This window comes from Sander lucioperca, chromosome 8 (assembly GCF_008315115.2).
Source record: "Sander lucioperca isolate FBNREF2018 chromosome 8, SLUC_FBN_1.2, whole genome shotgun sequence".
Classification (NCBI taxonomy): Eukaryota; Metazoa; Chordata; class Actinopteri; order Perciformes; family Percidae; genus Sander; species Sander lucioperca.
This window is the reverse complement of record NC_050180.1, coordinates 18,399,260-18,421,995: the sequence shown is the minus strand read 5'-3', so window position 1 is coordinate 18,421,995 and position 22,736 is coordinate 18,399,260. Positions and strand designations below refer to the sequence as shown.

At 39.3% G+C, this 22,736-nt stretch overlaps 2 protein-coding genes across 4 annotated transcripts; one reads left to right on the top strand and one right to left on the bottom strand.

Annotated features, from left to right (window-relative positions):
• Positions 1-3,242: 3,242 nt before the first annotated feature.
• Positions 3,243-9,781, bottom strand: u2af1 (U2 small nuclear RNA auxiliary factor 1). The gene is made up of 8 exons (XM_031295071.2): positions 9,668-9,781; positions 8,400-8,487; positions 7,766-7,832; positions 5,873-5,922; positions 5,369-5,467; positions 5,096-5,229; positions 3,700-3,792; positions 3,243-3,594 (listed from the first exon to the last, which is right to left on the bottom strand). Exons 1-8 carry the CDS (start codon positions 9,709-9,711, stop codon positions 3,444-3,446), a joined length of 726 nt encoding a protein of 241 aa, XP_031150931.1. The 5' UTR covers positions 9,712-9,781; the 3' UTR covers positions 3,243-3,443.
• A 4,359-nt stretch (positions 9,782-14,140) lies between these two features.
• Positions 14,141-22,727, top strand: gabpa (GA binding protein transcription factor subunit alpha). 3 transcript variants are annotated; one of them, XM_031295054.2, is made up of 12 exons: positions 14,142-14,675; positions 14,937-15,032; positions 15,589-15,590; positions 18,100-18,196; positions 18,282-18,426; positions 18,567-18,651; positions 18,763-18,987; positions 19,105-19,299; positions 20,186-20,242; positions 20,566-20,691; positions 21,277-21,469; positions 21,961-22,727. In XM_031295054.2, exons 4-12 carry the CDS (start codon positions 18,123-18,125, stop codon positions 22,178-22,180), a joined length of 1,320 nt encoding a protein of 439 aa, XP_031150914.1. In that variant the 5' UTR covers positions 14,142-14,675; positions 14,937-15,032; positions 15,589-15,590; positions 18,100-18,122; the 3' UTR covers positions 22,181-22,727. The 3 variants fall into 3 exon arrangements, with proteins under 3 accessions (XP_035859943.1, XP_031150914.1, XP_031150907.1); XM_036004050.1 differs by lacking the exon at positions 15,589-15,590 and having other exon boundaries at positions 14,141-14,675; XM_031295047.2 differs by lacking the exons at positions 14,937-15,032; positions 15,589-15,590.
• The last annotated feature ends 9 nt before the right edge of the window (positions 22,728-22,736 follow it).

The following is a 22,736-nucleotide window of genomic DNA, read 5'->3' as shown; positions in this document are numbered from 1 at the left end:
CATTAATAGCATGTTAGCATGATGTCTTAGCATTTTGCTTAAACTGTGCCAAGGTAGAGCCTCACAGAGCTGCTAGCATGGCTGTAGACTCTGTAGTGTCCTGTTTATGTATACAAGAGCTGTTTTTTTTTTTAAGTAGTTTAAGTAGAAAATAGGCAATGCTTTAAATGTTAACCACTTGTGGCCAAAGACTATATTTATGATAAGGGAAAATGCTACATTTGTTCTGATTAGTCTAAAGCATTGAACTCTGGTACGGACATACTTTGGGCATGTATTTAACAGTACACATAAACATTTAGATCACATGAAACATTACACTTAACAATCAAAGTCTAGGTTTTTGAAAAATGAGGAAAAATGCTAACATTGTGTTTCCTGAACATCTACTATATGAAATATATTTTTATCACTGCATATGTGTGCATATCTTTGATATTCAACTTGTTATGAGTTCATAGACACCAATGACTTGATTGTGCTCCTGGTAGTTTCTAAAATACAGCCATTTTCTTTTCATACTATATTTAGTGAGCATCAAGAAAAAATCCAAGGCACTTGTCTTTAGAAAAAAATTGAAATGCCTTTTTTATATCTGGCACATTTAGAATAATCTATGACAGATGTAATAAAGGCATTTTACTTTTTTTCTAAAGATGGAGGACTGCCTTATTTTCCACAAAGACTAGTTTCAAGAAGCTCTTCAGTTCTCTTCAGTTTTTCATACTATATTTGGGGACATGAGACTACTGTTTTTTCTTAAAATATAATGAAATATAAAAAATAAAAATAAAAACAGTGAGCCCATGTGCCCATGTTTTTTCCTAAAATAAAATGAAATATATAAAAGAAACAGTAGTCCCATGTGCCCAAAGACTAAATCTACTATTATAACAAAAAATGGGTTTGAGGGATTAAAAATAAATAAAATGAATCTTCAGCAAGGCAATTCTAAATTTCTGTTGCGTGCACAAATGGGTTAAAGAGCAGCGCACTCACCTGTCCGTCAGACGAGACACCAGCAGCTGAATACAATAGTGATCGAGCCTGGATTCCACCAGCAGACAGACTGGACCAACCCACATCTCAAGTTTAAATCTGATTACATGAACCTTCTTTCTTCCCCCCACCCACCTCAACCTTACCTCAAACTAAAACCTTTGGTCCAGTCTGCAGTGTGTCCTCAGCAGAGATAAAACACCAATCATTGCAGTAACTAAGAGTAGCAATTATACAATGCAAAAATACAAAACCTGCATTCATAATTTTACTTATAGCAAAATACACTTAAAGTATCAAAACTAAAAGTACTCATAATGCAGAAGGGATCCTTTCAGAGGGCTATATTAACTGGATTATTATTGATGTATTTACATGTAAGCAGCTTTTTAATATAGCTGGTAAAGATTGAGCTATTTTTACTACTTTAAGTGCTGGGTTGGGTGAGAGCTATCTATTTTTGTATTTGATTTATTTTAGGTATTCTGATTTTCTTTAAGATAGTATTTTCCATAGTACTTTGTTTTATTTTGCAAGAATTGGGCAGCAGTAAAGGCACCTCAGGAAGTGGCTTTCATTCACATCTTTCCTCCATAAACATTAGGGGGTAAGTTATCCTGCAGTTTGTCATGGAATTACCGTGTGTCATGAAGTCTTTGTTACAGTATGTGCACAGCAGCCACAGTAGTTTAGGCATAACCACAAGACTGGTAGTTATAGCAACTAGTAAACCAGAAGTGTATGATACTGAAAAACACTTGCAGAACACCCTGCATTAAAAAGTAATGTTTATTAACGTTGTGAAAATTTAAACTTTAAGAACAGTAACTATATAATAGATTTTTTTTTTTATTATGATTATGGTATCTGGCTTCATTATCACTTCACTTATTACCTGTCCACATGCGGTTAGGTTGACCTAACCTAGATTGAGCTTTAGCACTGTTGTTTCACTTTAATGAAGTTATATGGTTTAGGTTTATCAGAGTGTATATTATTCTGTATTAATCACCTTAGCCAGGGTAAAATTATCTCCTGTCGTACATCTTAATGAGACAGTATGAAACCCAAATGTAAAAGTAAAACAAACAAACAGTCACTTCAGGAAATATGTAAAGTAAAAACTGTAGCTGCAGAGACCACCCATGCTTGTTCAGTTAAAAGGAACATGCCGACTTATTGGGACTTTAGCTTATTCACAGTAACCCCCAGAGTTAGATAAGTCCATACATACCCTTCTCATCTCCGTGCGTGTTGCAACTCTGTCTGACACCCCCACCGCTAGCCTCGCTTAGCACAGATGCTGGAGGTAACCGGCTCCATCTAGCCTACTGCTCCCAATAAGAGACAAAATAACGCCAAAATTTTCCTATTTACATGTTGTGATTTGTATAGTCACAGCGTGTACAAATAACTCAAAAGGCTAAGTGCTGCAACTTCTGCTACTTGGGCGGAGTGATTTGCTCGCAGCACCTGAGAAGCCCTGTGGTGAGGAGCAGAGAGTAACAACGGTGCCTTTCAGGTGTTGCGCTTATCACTCAGCCCAAGTAGCAGAAGTAGCACTGCTTCGCCTTCTGAGAATATAGTTCCCAGTTTATATACGGTTAGAAGATAGCTGTGTCTCATGTGACCTTGTTATTTGTATATGCTGTGACTATACAATTTAGAACATGTAAACAGGAACATGTTGGCGTTATTTTGTCTTATTCACAGAGGAACCGATTACTTCCAGGATTTGTGCTAACCAGGCTAGCAGCGGGTGCGTTAGACAGAGTTACGACAAGCACAGAGATGAGAAGGATATGTATGGACTTATCTAACTCTGGGGGATACGGTGAATAAGCTCAGTGTGTTCCTTTAAGCAAACAAACTTCAGCAGTTTTGGGTTTGTTCTGATTTAAGGTTTTTATGTTTGAACCTACTCTGGCTGGTGCCATGTGTTCACAACAAATATCTGGTGCTTTTCAAAAGTGCCAAGACCAATAGATATTTCTCTTTTTGACGCCTTCTGTTTGAAGTGACTGTGATGTTGAAGTCTAGGAATGCCAACAAGTTTTCATGTTAACAGCGTGTTAATTTGAAACTGTGACCTCTGAGCAATGCAATGAGTTGAATTATAAACTACGTTAGGTTTAATAATCTGCAGTGTGTAGCTTTAGTTCTTATTGTATTGCATCAGAAGTAGGAGTGTACAATAACATTATTTATGCTAGGTAATAAGTACGATTCATGAATCAGTCAAGTTAAGTAAAAATGGTAATTTAATGAGGTGAAAGTCATTTTCAGAAATCAAGAAAAAAACAGGTTCATCAATGCTGTCACAGCTTCAAAAATCAGGTACCTTTCAATTAGTCCTAGAATAGATCTGAAAGGGTACAACCTTAAAAAAAAGAAGACTGGGGATGGATACAGGGAGGGAAGGACAAGTAGTAATGGCTTGTGGTTCAGAATCGTCCCGAACGCTCTCTGTCTCTGGAGCGACGTCTCTCGTGGTCACGGCCACCTCCTCCTCCACCTCCTCCCCCTCCACCTCCTCGACCTCTGTCCCTCGAGCGAGATCGCCTCTCTCTCGAGCGAGACCGGGACCTATGGCGGCTGTGCAAGTAAAGGAGGAGCAATTATGAATAGCTATAAATATAAAAACTATGCATGCAGGTTCACCTAAGTGACTGAATGTAAAAGGTAATGATATGTTTGTACCCCTTCCTCCGACGCCCATAGAGCTCTCTCCTCAGTTCACGCGAGATGGGCTTCAGATGCATGAAGTTGCAGAAACCACCACGAGTGCATTCCCTGTGGAGAGAGGGCAACGTGGAGCAGTTTTGAGCCGAAAGGAATAAGCAAATCACATATGAGGTGTAAGACTGTCAATGGCGAAGTTTCACACAGCGGCAGCAACAAGCTTAGGTATGATGATCTAGAGAGATAACGACCTAAAAACAAAAGGCGTGCTACATACTGTAGACTTTAAACAAAAGCTTTAGGTTGGACGCTATAAATCTCTGAAGATATGGTAACAGGTAGAGCTGGGCAATATATCGATATCGTGATATGAGACTAGATATCTTAGATTTTGGATATCGTAATATGGCATAAGTGTTGTCTTTTCCTGGTTTTAAAGGCTGCATTACAGTAAAGTGATGTCATTTTCTGAACTTACCAGACTGTTGTAACTGTTCTATTATTTGCCTTTACCCACTTAGTCATTATATCCACATAACTGATGATTATTTATCAAAAATCTCATTGTGTAAATATTTTGTGAAAGCACCAATAGTCAACACTACAATATCGATGCGGTATCAATAAAGGTATTTGGTCAAAAATATTGTGATATTTGATTTTCTCCATATCGCCCAGCCCTAATAACAGGCAGTGTTTGAGGCAGGATCGGGGTCACTGTTCCATCCAAGGAGGACAATAAACAATACTGTATCAACTGTCCACCCGGTGAGAGCTACAAAATTATATTTAAACAATACAAATCATTTAGACATTTATTTAACTTTCGATTAAACAAAAAAATTGAATTTTTAAGAAACTGAAATCATATAAATGAAAATTAGGATGAGAAAGTACTCCCCTATTAACATATTAGGCCTTATATGTGCCACAGATAAATATTTTATCAGTATTTTACTTGAAGTCAACATACAAGTTCATCTGTACATAGAAAACCAGACCAATTTAGAGCATTTTACAGTTTAATTTTGAAGTTTGGCTAACACAAAAGAAATGTTGATGCAGTTGATAAAATCTAAAAATGAGAAGCCTGCTAACATTGATCCTGTCCTTTATTTTATAACGGAAAATAGGCTGTAGGACATTTTAAGTTTTAAAGGCTTCTTTATTGCAAAAGTGCACTCTTGCTCAAACCCATAATAGAGACGTCCTGCAGCTCTAAGTAAAAACAGCCGAGAACTTGCTCCTTGTATTATCAAAGAGTCCAACATTAATCTTAAAGAATGAATGCTTGAGTGTTTCAATGAGCAAATTGTTTCTTCTGGTTCTTTACTTGCGTCTCTTAACCCTGCCCTCTCACAATCAGTTTTTGGTTAATTATTAAATAAGCTCTGTCCTATCACGTAGCACTCACCCCATTTCATATTGGCGACAGCAGGCTTCTCTGAAGTCTGTGACGGGAGAGAGCTCAGCATGGATGGGCTGTCCATTAAACCACCGATTATTCAGGTCTATCACAGCCTTCTCCGCGTCCTCTTCATAACGGAACTAGAAAAGGACCACCAAGAGACAGATAAAGTTTAGTTGAAGACAAAAAAATCACAGGCTCTAGATCCATGCTATGAAAAAAAAAAAACATGGCATTACAGTGGTGGTAGCTTATGTGGCTTTCAGACCGGACACCTACCTTCACGTACACATTTCCTACTAAGTGGTCCCCGAGGTTGTCACATACGTTCATCTCCTCCACCTCTCCGTACTTTTCTTCCATCTCTGTGAAGACCTCCTGTGAGGATGAGAGAGAAACATTAAGTGTTAACGTTATGTATTTGAGTGTTTGTTGCGATGTTGGGTTACAGTCCCGCCCTCTTTGGTTTGGATGTGCGTTCACACTTGTAAGACTGATACCATTCCCATGTCTGTAGGGTAAATATGAAGAGATTGAGAAATTTGGTGCGTTCATTCACACTGAATAGCACTGCCGCCCTGTGATTCCTGACGTTTTAAAAAAACAGTATTTATAAAAGTGGCCCAATTATCATTATGCCATCAACAGCTACATACTTTATATAGTTTTAGATTATTATGAGAAAGGATACTTTTATTATTTCCTTAAAAGAAGTAAAAGAAAATGTACCAGCTGCAAAGTGGTGTGGTCAGACCTGCACTACATCAAACTTTCAGAACTTACCTCAAAAAACTCATCATAGTGCTCCTGCATCTCCATGTCACTGATGGCACCTAGTGGTTATAAGAGAGAATGATAACAGGAAAACATGGACATAATTTATCATTTCTGCAATAAATTCTGTGGTAAACAGGGCCCTCAGTTGTCACTTATTTCATGTTGCCCTTTATAGAGCCCACCTACTCTTTACTACCTGTAATTCCATCATGCAAAGTATTTGATTCCTCTTATAGAAAATGAACAGGAGGTAGCAGCTCTGTCTATCTCACCAAGTTCAGTCTGGCGGTACCTCAATGCTAGTGTTATACGTAGAACTTTTTCATGCAACTTGTTGTATGCCTGGCTCACATTAAATTGTTGCTTTAAGCCAGTGGCTCCCAAACTTTTTCTGCAGCCCCCCCTTTTATAGATACAAATATATTATTTAGTTTTTTACGTCACGATTGCTTTGGCAATGTAAACGTCTGTTTCCCATGCCAATAAAGCCCCTTTGAATTGAGATCAGTTTGTTGATCAGTTGTTTTCCGCAAAGGGATAGTTGTAGGGAACGAGACACAATGCGATTCAACTGAGTCAGTTCCTTAGATCGTATTGTGGTCTCCACTACGTGTTTTTTTGCCTTTTTTTTTTTAATAGTTGTGGTGTTTATTGTAGCTTCATTGTCTGCTTTAGGGCTCCTGCACACTGCCTGCGTGTCAGCTGCGTGGCGTTTTCTATGTCTTTGCACACCAGAAACATGTCTGACGCGGCGCTGCTGCTAGTCTTGTCTGTACACATTGTATGTATTGTATTGTATGTTTCCCATTGATAAAATGAAATGGCGTGTTCTTCAACTTTATTTTGTCAATACGGGGAGAGAGTTGTGGAAATTTACTGCACTCAAGCAGTAGTATACTTCATGTTAAACACATATATACTGATTTGATTACAGCAAAGACAACGTCGGCAGTATTGACGGTAAAATAGGCTACAAAATATTTCGTTCTGTATTGACAGGTGCAATATTTGAAAATCAATAAATATTTATTTTTATTTAAATTACATTTATGTCAAAACCTAGACTTTCAAACATCAAAATGTCATTTATTAAATGTATTTGTGTCAAAATGACATATAAACATCTTTTCATATTCTATTTTGCCTGGAAACGCTTTCAACACACTTGCGTTTCGTGTGAAAAATAGGCGTCAGTCCTATTTCTAGCATGCACACGTTTTCGGCGCGGCTCGAGCCATGCCTGAGCCATGCCTGAGCCGTGCGTGTCACACAGGCAGTTTGCAAGCTCTAACCTGTTAACATGGGAGCCGAAATAAGAATGGACACGCCACGCAGCTGACACGCTCAGGCCACGCAGGCAGTGTGCAGGAACCCTTACGTTTATCTGGCACTCCTTTCACAAACTTGTCCATGCTTTGTTAGCAAATATATTTAGTATTTAGTTTAACTCTGAGCTCCCCAGTGTGCCCCCCAGTTTGGGAACCACTGCTTTAAGCTAACTGAACTCCATTTCTTGCAGCTACTCAAAAAGCTGACGTAACATCATAGGACTGGTACTACCTGATCAACTGTGAAAGATTGGTGGCCTAGAATTCATTTTACCCTATCATTACAATATTGATAAGATTCCAGTAATAGTTTCTATTGTGCACTGATTTATAAACAACTTTTCCCCCACAAATATTTATTTGGGAACAATCATTATATACTTTATAAAATCAAGTCCTTGCTTTTCCAGAATTGGTTTGAAAACAAATTCCTATAGCACATCAACCTTTTAACAGTGAGTGCTTTTACTAACATATGAGGAATTCATTAATCATTTTGCTCTCCCCATTCCACCTAAAGAATACTCTGCACATTTCTATATATAGATATATCTTGTATAGAAACACTTACAGGTTAGACCATCAGCAGACTGGGCACTATTCTGAGGGTTCCGGTAAATGTTCAGGAGGGCAATTGTCTGAAACACAAAAATGTTAATTATCTGGATGATTTGTTTTGATTAGGACTGGGTATTAAACATTCATGCTTTTTTCGGTACCGACCACAAAATGTGTCAATAGCAGGGAGAACACTCAAATAGCAATAATTAAAAGAAAATATCTCAGGTTAAAGTAAAAAAGTCAGATTAAAAATATAACAAAACTTTAGCAAGTAAATACTGGAAATCTACTTTGCTATCCTATGCTGACTGAATACATATAAATAAACAGAAAGTGCTCTAAGTTTTCAGTGCTTAATTTGTATAACTAATACTGGGATGCAGGGTTTAATCCATGTCCTGTTGTCTGTCTGGTATTATTAGGATACAAAGCTGGGTATGACATGTGACTAGGATGTGTGGACCACAGATAAAACTTAAAACTAGTAAAGTTTATTTGTAAAGCCCTAACACTAAACATATGTCCTGCCATTTCAGACCTAAGTTCCATAATTGCTATTTGACATAGGAAAAAATATTGTTTTCCCTTTTCACTTTATCTAGGCTATATTAGGACATTTTGAAACAAAAAAAGTAAGATGTTACCTGGCTGAATGTCGGCTTGTTGTGTAATCTGGAGCAGCGGTCGCCATGTCGGCAGGCACCAATTTTAAAATAAAAAGAGCAGTTGACCCTAAGGAAAAAGAAACAATGATTAAGATGAGATAAGGTAAACGCAAAAACACAGACTTTGTCACTATGTTTAAAAAGTGCAATCTGGCTTGCAGAGGTGGTCTATTGTTTTGCTTGAAAAAATACTAAAACATAAAGCAATTATAAAAATAGATGCCAATTAATTTTCTGTCAACAGACTATTCAACTAATCAACTAATTGTTTCAGGTCGTTCAATGTCTATCACATTTGAGCTGGGTTGAAATAGAGCAAAATGTATTTTCTGTGTCACAGAAATAAGGAGAAACAGAAAACCAAACAAAAGTGTGTTTTTAAAATATGCTTAACTATCATCATTTATATATGGGGTTGAACAATACCAACAAAACGACTATAATATGGCAAAGACAGCTTAAGTAAAGATATTTTCAATTAGTTGTTAAAGTTAGTGACTGGGTCTTTAGTTTATCAAGTTTAGATTTTAAAAAAGGGGCATGGCATGAGCTGTTCTAGCAACATCTGCGGTTAGCAAAAGAATAAAGACGCGTGATGGGATAAAAAGAAGTTGGAATGTAAGGTATAAAAGTAGTAAGAGAATAAAGATGTTACGGGATGCAATGAGACGGTAAGACACGCCTGCTCCCATTCATTCATGTTACTTTGAATTTACTTCCTAAAACGCTAAGGGACACTATGAGATTAAATGCTTAGGGTTGGGGTAACTTTACAATTAACTTGCTTAAATACAGAGTGAGAAGCATGCTTAGTTAGTGACTATCCGTGAATTTCCCACTGTAACAAAGGCTTCTATGGGTTTCATAAAGTAACGTTAGCTAACTATCGTCAGCTAACTCAAGGGTAGGTGGTAGTTAATGTAACACTTTTACTAGTATTCAATTAGTAAAGTGCTTATATTTAATTCAGAAAACAGTAACTCGTTATGATTATTTTTCTGAACATCCCAGCACTGCTCAGCATCCAGATGTTGCAGGAGCTAGCTAGCAGTCGCGGCGCGGTATTTTACAAACGTTAGCTAGCTTGCTAGCACTAGCTTAGCTCTTAGTTGCTAAAGCCAGTGTAACGTTGCCAGCTATAGACTGCAAACACCGCTGGATATAGTGTTACTGGTCAAAGCGGACTTTAGCGGAAATAGCTCACAAAAATGGCTTATCATTACATTAAATCAACGTTATATACTTACTTATCTTTCTCTGTCCCAAAAATGGACGCCAGGTACTCCGCCATCTTGGCCCGCCTGTGTGCTCAACCAGCAGCAACAACGAAAAGACTTCCGTCTCACCTCTTTCAGAATAAATGTGTAATCTCCACAAATATGTAGCTAACGTTACTGACAAAATTTAATTTTTGCACAAAACCTGCACAAATTATATTAAACACATAATAAGGTACACCTGGTCATTCTAATGTAATCGAATTATATATCCCTGCTTTGTAAACTCATACATAGCATACAGACTGTACAGTACTAAAACATTATATACAATTTGTAGTTTTTGTTGACACTGTCTATGGAAACTAGTCCTGTATCTATTATCCTCAAGCTATCGTTGAAATTATGGCGGTTTAAGAAAAAACTTTAATGCGCAGACTCTGAAGGTAAAGTGTAATAATTTACCTTCAGAGATACTAATAATTCACATGCCTAATATCCATCTGTGTTTTTACAATACTTTCAAACAATACTTAAAAATTACCCCCTTTTATTTTGAAGGCAAGACACCCAAACCGGATAATTGTCAATATTGGTCATTTCCGTCTCGACCGTGACTTTCGGAACTTTCTTTTAAAAATTATTTAATTATTTTTTTATTATTGAAAATGTACAAAACAGATATGGCAACATTTACATTCATACATTACATTAAAGGTACAAAGCAGTAAAGCAACTTGCCAAATGGCACAACAGCATTGTAATCAAAGATAGACATTTTATAAAACAGGATTAAGAATGGATTACAAAGGAAGTGCTTTTAGAAATACATTCTGAACATAATTATAATATTAATAGAAAGGAGAACAATAAATTAAAATAAATAATGTAACATACGAGGGGAAATACAGTTTAATTTCAGTTATCTGACACAGTGGGGTGCATCCATCCATCCATCTCGTGTGGGGCAGCTACCTGACCCCAGCAGTTCCTCCCACAGGTGGTGGGCCCATGGGATATAGTGGGGGGTGCCACATAGCTTTTTCAGAACCCGGCCACCAGGCGCTCGCTGACGAGCCCTTCATTTGGGCATGGTTCTAGATGGGGCCCCGGGCTTCCTCCAGGCTTTTTTTCAGGGTTCAGGGATAGGGCTCTTTATTTTTTCTTTTTCTTCACAGTTTCCAGCAGTTTCAGCCTTTAGTCTGTACAGGAAGTCACAGAAACACTCACATCCTGTTAGGTCTGATTCCGATTGCAAGGGCACGTGTTATTAAAGCATGGGTACAGGGACGGCGTACAGTGCACACAGTCCAGCCTTATCTTGTGGCCGAGGCCACGCATTAATAACATGGGTCCACGCAATAATATTTCTTCCACCGATGTCACCAGAAGGGCTCCGTAGCTTATATATCAGCTTGTACGCAGTCTCCAATTGTTTTGATTATGACAGAGCAGCCTGTTTAAATGCTCTACTTGCGATCTGTTGCTGATGTTCTGAACAACGAACACAAACTGAGCAGAAGTGGGACAAAATGCAGTGTGTTTATCAGCCAGGAAAGGCCAAACACAAGCAAACCTGTAGACTTCTTTGTGGAGAGGCTAAGACATGAGCACCAACAGGCCTTTGCAGATTGGGTACTAAGCAATATCACTCGACTCATAGACCTTCCAGGGAAAATTTGCCCATGCAGCTCACCGGAGAGTGAGGCTAAGCTGCCCTTCGCCACATGCTTTCTAAGCTCCTTCAACTTCCTGAAACGGGAAGACAAAGAGTGTTTTTTGGTGCACCGTTAATTGAAGAAGGAATAGCACAGCTCTATCAGCTCATTGAATACCTGAGTAAAAACCTTCATGTGGAGGGGTTGGTCCGTGTGCCATTCTACAGCCAAAGACAGGCAGTCCTGAGGCAGATGCTGAATTCTGGAGCAGAGATAGATCTAGAGACAGGCGACTTCCACCCCAATAATGCCATCTGTTGGTTATGTTAATATCAGTCTAAGTTTTACTTCAGCTAAGGGACATAAAAGAGGTCAATAGACAACAGTGAGGACACTATGTGCTTAGTTTTAAGTCAGTGCAAAAGGTGTTCCATCTTAATGTCCCTATTTGTTGTTTATTCACAATGTTGAGTTGCACAATGTTCTATCCATCAATCAATCAAACTTTTTTTTATAGAGCACTTTAAAACAACTAAAGTTGACCAGAGTGCCGTACAGAATAATAAATAAAAGACATAAAGTACATAACTCACACAGGCATAAAATAAAAATTAAATACACATAAAACAAATCAAGAGACATAAAACATGAGAAGACAGCCATACAATAAAACAATGAAATCAAAAGGTCAATGCCTGGTGTCAAAGGCCAAGGAGAAGGGGTGGGTTTTAAGAAGAGATTTAAAAACAGACGGTGAGGAGGCCTGTCTAATGAGCAGAGGCAGATCATCCCACAGTTTAGGAGCTGACACAGCAAAGGCACGGCCCCCTTTGAGCTTACGCTTTCATCATCAACTGAAACATGTTTATTTAATTTGCGAACCTATTATTTTTTAATGGTCATCTAGATGTTTCAAGTGTTTCAGTGCATCATATGCATGGATGAAATGTGACGTGCAGGCTGTTCTATTAAAATGTTACATTTGCCTATAAAGTGAACAGGAGTGGGCAGTGAAAAAAAGCCACGGTCAAGTCGGAGAGTTCCCAGCCGTTTCAGCCTTCATTCTGTACAGGAAGTCACAGAAACACTCACAACCTGTTAGGTCAGATTCCGATTTATTAAAATGTTATCAGACCCATATATCAGCTTGTATGCAGTCTCCAATTGTTTTGATTATGACAGAATAGTGACAGAAATGTGCAGGTTTTTCTATTAAAATGTTACATTTGTTTGTAAGTTATATTAGAGGTTTAGTTAGACTCACACAGTCAATGCGGACCGTTTGAATTTTATTCGAAAAGTGGAATAATGAGATGTGCCTTAAAGTGAATATCTTAAATTACTGTATAATGCAATTTTTAGTTAACATTTTCTCGTTTAATTCCTGTCAGCTTTAAGAGTGTACTGAAATTTCTATTACGAATAAATTCAGGTGTCAGTAAAATAAGAGAGTGAAGCCATAGAGAATGAAGAATAGAGGATGGGAAGGCCAAAGGACCAGTTTGTGTAGATTATATAAATAGCTCGATCCCACACAGGCTCTGTCCTTTATATTGGACTCTATGGGTAAGGTGCACGTGTTTAAGTCCTTTTGTATCCTTCAGGAACATTTTTATATATCTTTATGTCGTCCACCAGAGGAGGGCAGTGTTCAAGTCCTATTGAGAAGCAGTAAACCCAGTAGTAGAGTAGTAGACCTACTTTTAACTGTTTTTGCTGTGATGTGCTCTGATAAAATGTTAGTGAAATATCTTTGGGAGCTGCAAACACAAGAGACTATCTACTGCATCTTTCCAATGAGGAGTATTACCCAGAGTCCAGTGGAGGGCTCTACCTGTGCTTGTAGAACTAGGGTTCTAATATCATAACTCGTTTCAAACGAGTGGCACCAAACAAGGATGTTATATTGAGAGGATCGCTAAGTGTGAATGTATATGTGAGTGTACATTAGCACTTTCTTATTAAAGCATGAATTATACACATGGTGCCATTGGATCCAAATGGTCTTTCTATAACTACTTATGATGTTCTGGATTTTTACATACCATTTTAAATAAATTTATTTTGGCAAATCCTAGTGATCCCCAGGGAGCAACATTATGACAGACATAAAGAGATATAAACAAAATCATGCCTTTTGTCAAATTATTTAAGCCACAAACAAAAACAATTTGGTTTTATCGATACATTTATTCTTAAATTTGACACTTTTGTACAAAATTCAATCAAGAGTTATAAACATGACTGTACAACAAAATCAACATACAGTATATACAGACATTGGGTTGTCCTTCAAATATAATAGCAGATTAACAGAAATGCAACAGTACAAACCTATGATTGAATAAATTCCGGAGTCAGGACACTGTACATTAAGGAAAATGAAGAGCTTGGTGGTGGATAGGCAATGCATATCTTGTCATTGCAAAGAACAAGTACCACTTAATATCAGTTTGCCTAGCTTAATCTTTTAGTCTGCAAGAACAAAAAGGCCAACCACAGTAATGTGCATCAATATAACCATCACATAGCTTTTACACGTAGACACAAAAACCTTACTATTGCAAACCAAGGCTGGAAGGGACCACATACTGAATTGGTAGGGGCCCTAAGGTGGCCCCTACATTTTATCTAGTATTGAGATTTTGTAGAGGGGTCCCTGTGTCAAAATGTCGTTTTAATACCTTTAATATGTTATGCTTACATTGTGCAAATTCCTTAAAACAGGTTTTCTGTGACTGGGCAAAACGTGTTGGGATAATGTGTGTGTGTGTGTGTGTGTGTGTGTGTGTGGGGAGAGGAGGCTGAATAGAGGCACACACAGCTCATCTTTGCCCCCTAGCGGCTGCAAGTATTACAAATGGCTGATTTCAAATCTATCAGTTTTACAGATCCTCCTCATATTTGACTCGACTTTTCACTTAGCCTAAACAACTTGCAGGAAAGGAACTTAAAAATAAAATGACTGAAGTCGACAGAGAATAAACATAATGTTAATTGTTGGAACTGATGGGGATATTTTTGTTTTAGAATTTAAGAGTGTCATCAATTTAAAACGACTACCATGACATGTAAAGCTTATGGGAAACATGTAGGCCTTCTGCTGGGCACAATTTTGTACCGAGAACACCATCCAAAATTATGACAACGCCAATAAAGTCCACGTTAAAGTACAGACGTAAATACAGTAATCTTTTGTATTTTCCATACAAGTTTTAGGGTAACCGTCTTGCCAGTTAGTCTCCGCCCCTCCTGAGTGTGTGGTGTGTAGTTGTGTTGACCAAAAACTTGCATGATACGACCCGACTGTGTGAATTTTAGCAGCTAATCTACCACAGTTGAACATAATCCAACATCTTTCGAGGCCAGACGTTTAAGAGGTATGGATATTTCGGAGATACGCGTGCTTGTTATAAAGAAATTGTACTAAATCGTAGTCATTTAAGGGGTCAGTTTGTCGTGCTTACACTTCCCGCTATTTTGTGGCTCACTAATGTTAGCTGCTGTTGATTTCTGAGCTTAGTGGCAGTAGGCCGCCTACCTTCAAGCTCGCAGAGCATTATCCAACTTCCACTAAAGCTAACTCTCCTCCGGATGCTTTCTCGTTATCTGGAAAAGTGAAACATTAGTTTTTTTCCCAGGACAAACTCAGTTATATCAATTCTGCGTTAGCTGGGTTGCTAACAGCAGTGGAGTGGCTGCCTGCTGCTACCGACCACCGTCCAGCCTCAAACACAGTGCGTATACACCCAGAGACGATAAAAACTGCTTTTAGTCGATACTTCTCTGTATAATTGCAGCTTGTGTTTAACCGAACGTTGTTTCAGTGTCGACATCGCAGTCGCTCGGTGGTGTTTGTTAGTTTCCCTCTGCAGCTTGTGTCGCATTTATCGCGGCTGCTCTCGGAAGTCTTGTAACGCTGTAAACCTTAGCCAGGATTTCCGGCTCCTTTCCATTTGCCCTATGCTGTTTTGTTTCCGTTTATTCTATTTCCGTTTTAAAAGTTTTCTACGTGCAGAGTTAAAGTGTGATTTAACAAAGATTTGTTTTAGTTATCAACTGCAGTGCGTTTCTAGCATATTTTAACCGTTGTTTAGCACGCGGGGACCGACGGTTGTGTAATGGACTGCCTCGCCCAGCTGCGCATTCGCTTGCAAAATAGTAGCTAACTTGGTTCACTGTTTACTAGCTTCAGTGTATTGACACGTGTAGCATAGCGTATGAATCTTACTTTTTATGTGTTTATGATGTGTAGTTATGTTTGGACACTATTTTTGGTATCTAATGGCCTAGCAGTTGGCCTCTAGACGCCAAAGCCTCGCCCTCGAGTTGGCTAACGTTAGCAGTTACTGAACTGTTTCAGACGGCCAATGAGGAGTCGAGGCTGAGAGGCCTTTATAGTAGAAACCCCCCGAACTGCAGTTTATATATATATATATATATATATATATATATATATATATATATATATATATATATAAATATAAATATAAAAATATCATGGACCCTTATCCCACTGCCACACATTTACACACTGAAGCCGAATATTCTGTTATTCAGACATCAACTATTTAAGCTTTGTAGATGCCTTTTAGTTGTTTGTGCTACTAAACCTTCCAATTACAGAATAATAAATGAGAGATCACTAGCATTTCTTTTCCTGCAGTGAGCATGAGTGTATTTGCTATTTAGTGACATTATTGTGTTAGGATTAAAGTTTTAATGTATATACATTTTTAAATGTTAATGGCATTATGAAAAAAAAAAATTTCAAATGTGACAATTTTCTGCATTTCTTGGTCTTGCATTATTGTATTGAATATGTTGAGGTTTTGGATTGCTGGTTAGATAAAACAAGAAACAGCGATTGATGACGTCACATCAGGCCTTTAAAAGTGTGTGTATGTAAATATAAAATAAAATGATTTAACTTAACCTCTAGTTGACAGATATTGCAGGACACAGTGACATGAGCACCTCTACGACAAAAGATCTACAATTTAGGGCATCAACTAAGATTTATTAGATTTGATATTAGATTTATCATTATCAGTCAAACTTTTCTTTAATTTTATAATTTTTCATGAATCACTTGGGCTCTGAAATGTCTGGTCAAGACCTCAACCATAATCCCTGTCCCCAAGAAGCCAAGGACCACAGGACTTAATGACTTCAGACCCATCGCCCTGACCTCTGTGGTTATGAAGTCCTTTGAGCGCCTTGTGCTTTCACACCTCAAAGACATCACTGACCCCCTCCTGGACCCCCTGCAGTTTGCCTACAGAGCCAATAGGTCTGTAGACGATGCAGTCAACCTGGCCCTCCACTACATCCTCCGGCACCTGGGCTCCGCAGGAACCTACGCCAGGATCCTGTTTGTGGACTTCAGCTCTGCCTTCAACACCATCATCCCGGCTCTGCTTCAGGAGAAACTCTCCCAGCTTGGTGTGCCTGACTCCACCTGCAGGTGGCTCACTGACTTCCTGTCTGACAGGAAGCAGCATGTGAAGCTGGGGAAACACGTCTCCGACTCACAGACCATCAGCACCGGATCCCCCCAGGGCTGCGTTCTTTCTCCTCTGCTCTTCTCCCTGTACACCAACAGCTGCACCTCCGGTCACCAGTCCGTCAAGCTTCTAAAGTTTGCGGACGACACCTCCCTCATCGGACTCATCTCTGATGGAGACGAGTCCGCCTACAGGTGGGAGGCTGACCACCTGGTGACCTGGTGCAAGCAAAACAATCTAGAGCTCAACGCTCTAAAGACAGTGGAGATGGTTGTGGACTTCAGAAAGAACCCAGCCTCACCTGCCCCCATCACCCTCTGTGGCTCCACAATTGACACTGTGGAGTCTTTCCGCTTCCTGGGAACTACCATCTCCCAGGACCTCAAGTGGGAGCTGAACATCAGCTCCCTCGTCAAGAAAGCACAACAGAGGATGTACTTCCTGCGGCAGCTGAAGAAATTCAACCTGCCAAAGACAATGATGGTGCACTTTTACACAGCCATCATTGAGTCCATCCTCACATCCTCCATCACCATCTGGTACGCTGCTGCCACTGCCAAGGACAAGGGCAGGCTGCAGCGTGTCATTCGGTCAGCTGAGAAGGTGATTGGCTGCAATCTGCCACCGCTCCAGGACCTATACGCCACCAGGACTCTGAAGCGTGCTGGAAAGATTGTGGCTGACCCCTCCCACCCTGGACACAAGCTCTTTGAGCCACTCCCCTCTGGCAGGAGGATGAGGTCCATTAGGACCAAAACCTCACGCCACATAAACAGTTTTTTTCCCTCCGCCACCTTCTAAACAAGGCCCGGAATCCATCCTGACTCTCTCCACACCCCACCTCTGGCTCCTCATGCCACTGTACCTACTCTGCTGTAGCGTCCCTTTTCACTACTGTTTAACTTATTTTACTATTTATTTAAATTTATTTTATCGTTATTAATACGTACTGTGTGTATATGTTTATACTTATATTGTTTATATCTTTTTATCCTTCTTATATTTGTATGTGTGACATGCTCCAACAACACCATGACAAATTCCTCGTATGTGCAACGTACTTGGCAATAAAGCCCTTTCTGATTCTGATTCTGATTCTGAGAATAGTTCAAATTGGCCATCACAATTTCCCAGAGCCCAATGTAACATCTTCAAATAATGATTAGTTCAATGTTTTTTTTCTTACCAACAGTCTGAAACCCAATAAATATTCAATGTACAATTGGATTGTGTTACATTAATATGTCGTAATATGTATGAATTACAGTTAAACACCTATTTCATTACTTTCCTACAGTTTGGCTCTCTGCATAGAACAGAATGTCTAAAAGTGAAGAAGAGATGATAGAGATCGAGATCGATGAACGGGAGAAACAGACATGCCTGGAGGAAGGGTAAGCAGGCTGATGGTAATATGAATTGCATACTCTTGCAAATGCAAATTTACAGTTATTTTTCCCTGTCTTCTTTTACATGTAGGGTTGAGGAGCAGACCATCACTGCATCAGATTTGATTCAACAAGATATTGACATCAATGAGCCCATTGGCAATTTGAAGAAGCTCTTGGAGCCCCGTATCCAAATGTCACTGGATGCATATGAGATCTGCCTGCAGGACATTCAGGTAACAACGTTCATAAATAGAGCACATCAAGATCTGTTATTGTTACCCAAAAAAACCCCAGTCCAATAGCCGTCTTTTGAACAGCAAAGTATGTGTCTTTCTTCATCTCTGATTCAGCTTATCTGTGTTATTATTTTCAGCTTCACCCTGACCACAGCCTCTTCGATCAGGGAGTAAAGACAGATGGCACAGTGCAGCTGAGCCTGCAGATAATAACCAAACCAGGTACTGATAAGATCAGAAAAACGGCAGCTATATATTGCTGTTTGTGTCCAAATTAAAATTTGCACATTCACACATCAACCTCACACCTTTTGTGTTCTTCCCCTTGTCCAGGTGAGGAGAAGTTGAACATTTTGGAAATTGTGAAGCCTGTAGAAACGGTAGAGGTGGTGATTGATCCAGATGCAGCAGGAGAGGAGGGAGGTCTGGTGGAGGAGGGTCAACTCATTGCTGTGGAGCGATCTGGCCTGTCTGATGAGACGTCGGAGCAGGTTACACGCTGGGCCGCAGCACTTGAAGGCTACCGCAAAGAGCAGGTTCGCCTGGGCATACCATATGGTGAGGAACCTTTCAATAAAATACATTACTCTGGGGAAAAAAAAACAATCCTTAATGTGGTGACAAATACATGTGGTTGTTAGTGTATGATGTTTCGCTCCCTCTCTCTCTCCTCAGATCCTGTGCTCTGGTCAGCTGACCAGGTGATCCACTGGGCTGTGTGGGTAATGAAGGAGTTTAACATTGATGAGATGGAAATAGGCAGCATTCACATCCCAGGTCGAGATCTCTGCTCATTCAGCCAGGAAGAGTTCCTTCAGAAAGTGCCTAACGGAGAGATACTCTGGAGTCACCTGGAACTCCTACGCAAATGTAAGTCAGATAGAGTTGTTTGAAAGTTGAGTTGTTTTCGAATTAGTGCACATGAAGAAAAACGGGAAAAATAATCGTTTCTTAGATGAATCGCGATTCTCTCTAGAACGATTCAATGCTTGATTCTGATAAGTTAATAATAGATTAAAAAATAAATAAAGTGTTGATTTTTATTTAAAAGTTATTAAAGAGTGACTGAAAGAGGATGGGATAATGGACAACAACTTAGAGTTTAGGCAAGAGTGCAGGAAAAAAACACACAAAAATGGCCAAAAGGAAAACAAATTTTTGTATATATACACATGATCTAATAAGACATACATAAAGTAATTAGGCAAAACACATATAGGGTGTTCATCTACTTTATCACATTACATCTGACCACCTCATGTTTCATGTTCTAAGAAGCCAATTCTCCACCTTTAAACATGACTGAGTCTCTGACATGGAAGATTACTCTGAGAGAAGGTGACTTTCACAAGCACGTTTAAGGTTTAAGCATGGAATGACTACAAAATAAAAACCTCAGTGGACAAAACATTTCATTAAAACTTGTGAGACAAATATGTCAAAATCTAAGCTTTGTCTAGGAAGTGATTAGCAAACTCTGAGTAGCAAACTCAGATTTATATGTATATTTTTAAAAACCACGCATGGAAATGTACATAAAAAAATTGTTGCATCGATAATCGGTTTAGAATCAAATCGTTGGCCTCTGAATCAAATTGAATCGTGAGGTGCCAAGAGATTCCCACCCCTAGTATTTTGAGCCCTGTTGATCGTGTGTCAGCAGAGGTAAAATAAAGGCCAAAGTTGCATCTTGTTTGTACCTGGGACAGTAATCATGACCTGATGAATTTGTCCTAATCCCTTGTATGTATTTCAGATGTGTTGGCAAGCCAGGACCAGTCTGGAGGGGATGCTACTGTCACCATTGATCAGCGTAAGAGTTTTTTATTGAAAAATCTGCCAAAGAGGAAATTAAAGGTCTCCATAAAAAAAATGCTTTTGTAGACACTGTCAATTATGGACTAGATTTGGCTAGTCATGAGTTGCTAAAGTTACCTGATCTGATGAAACACGACACAGTGAACTCTTTTACTTGCCCATAGGGCAGCGATGTGATCTTGAAAAAAAATTTACTTTTAAAGGGAGAAAGTGTCCTTTTCTTGCAGATGGAATAGCTCTACTTACAGTACAGTGGACTCTAAACACTCTAAAAACAGTCGTTCTGATCATCGCTAACTTTACCTTCTGTGTCTCCAGCTGTGCACATAATCCCAACTCAAGTGAGCACACCCACTGCCATAAAGGTGTTGAAGCAGAACCGTGGCCCCAGAACTCCCCGAATTTCAGGGGGAGAGGAGCGCAGCTCACCTGGCAACCGCACAGGTACTACTCGCCACACATAAGGACTCTGAATGTAGTTTGTTTGTAAGCAGCTTACATGGTTCTTCAGATGCACTGCACAGCGATTGGCCAGGTATGTACAGATGTGAAAACAGACGGAGCTCCAAGATGTCCATTTAATCCAATAATCGATTAGGAATTCTACAGAAAATTAAATGGCACATTTTTTTGACAGTCATTTAATTTAAGTCATTTTGTGTGCCAAAAGCCTCTCAAGTGTGATATTTTGCTGATTTTCTCTGCCTTAAGTGATAATAAACTAATAATCTTTGTGTTTTGGACTGTTAATCAGACAAAATAAGATATTTGAAGATTTTTTCCTCGGGCTTTAGAATATTATTTCAGACATTTATTAAAGTTAAAAAAATAAATAAATAATTAAAAAAAACACCAAGAATATTGATTAATTGAGAAAATAATAACAGACTGACTCATCATGTTTGTATCAGCCCTACTCTACATTAAACAGTCCACAAATGTTGTGGTGCAGTGTTCTTTAATGCAAATGCATCTATTCTTTTATGACTATAACATTTTACACTGAATACCATGTTTCTCTGGTTCTAGGCAACAACGGTCAGATCCAGTTGTGGCAGTTCCTGCTGGAGCTGCTGACAGACAAGGATGCAAGAGACTGCATCTGCTGGGTGGGCGAGGAGGGTGAGTTCAAACTCAACCAGCCCGAGCTTGTGGCGCAGAAATGGGGCCAGCGCAAGAACAAGCCTACGATGAACTATGAGAAACTCAGCAGAGCCCTCAGGTTTGTTTATTTTTTGTAAAGGGAACTCCAGTAGTTTAGTAATGCACTTCCACAAAGTGGGAGAAAAATGATCAAACTCAGTGCAGCAGAGGTTGACATATCCTGACTTTTAGTCCCTGGAAGGGTCAAGCTCCAGAAACACTGGATCCTACATTTCCCACAATGCAACTCAATAGCATATTTTCTTCCAACCACTCTGCTTGGTAAACACAGGCTTGCTGTAAAAAAACAAAGATGATGACGAACGCAAAGCTCCTTCAAGGCCACAGAAGGCATTATACAACTGTTAACACAAGTGAATTCATATGTAAAATCTGTTGAGTGCACCTTTAAATCTGGGTGTGGGTGTCAAGGTGGCTTGTTGAAAAAATGCACTATGGTGGTAGTATTGGAAACATGACAGGATTTTTCACGAGACAATATACTCTTCAATTGTAGGATTTTATTTGGGCTTTGTGCAGCAAGATTTTGACTTTCATTTTCTCGTTTAGGTATTACTACGACGGGGACATGATCAGCAAGGTGCAGGGCAAGCGCTTTGTCTACAAGTTTGTGTGCGACCTGAGAACTCTGATTGGCTACAGTGCTGCTGAGCTCAACAACCTGGTGACCGAGTGTGAACAGAAGAAACTGGCTCGCATGCAGATGCATGGCATCGGTCAGCCCATCACTACAGTGACGCTGGCCACCACACTAGACAAAGACAGTTGAAGGAGGATGCATTAAAGCGCCCTCCAGCTGCCAAAGTTTGCTCTCAACCGCTGATTGGAAATCAACTTTCTTCTTTTTTGACACAACTGTGTTTATCAGGCACAGAAATGCAAGGCTGATCCCTGATCAGTGTGGATTAACAACTTTGTTATTGTCTTTACAGTTTGAAGTTAGACTGAGGGTAAAAAGGTAAAAAGTTTTTTTTTTTTTTATCTTCTCTTTAACTCTAACCAAGAGAATTGGGTTCAGGATGAGGAGGCGAATGTCTGTGTGTGATTACTAAGAAATGCTGTTGTGTGCATGTGACTGAATGCTTTAAGGTGTGACTGAGTTATGAGCTTTGTGTAAGGAGTTCCTTGTCTGTAGTTTAGGATCATTTCCACTGTATATACCGGTACTTAATGTTTTTGATAGCCACAAGGACAAGTGTATTTTCATATTTTCCATTTATACAGGACCTGTTTTGTATTTTATTTAGTGTTTGTTCCCTAAATCGCTGGACCCTTTTTTGTCCACTAGAGGGAATAAAGTGGCAAGCATTTTTCTTTTTGTGATT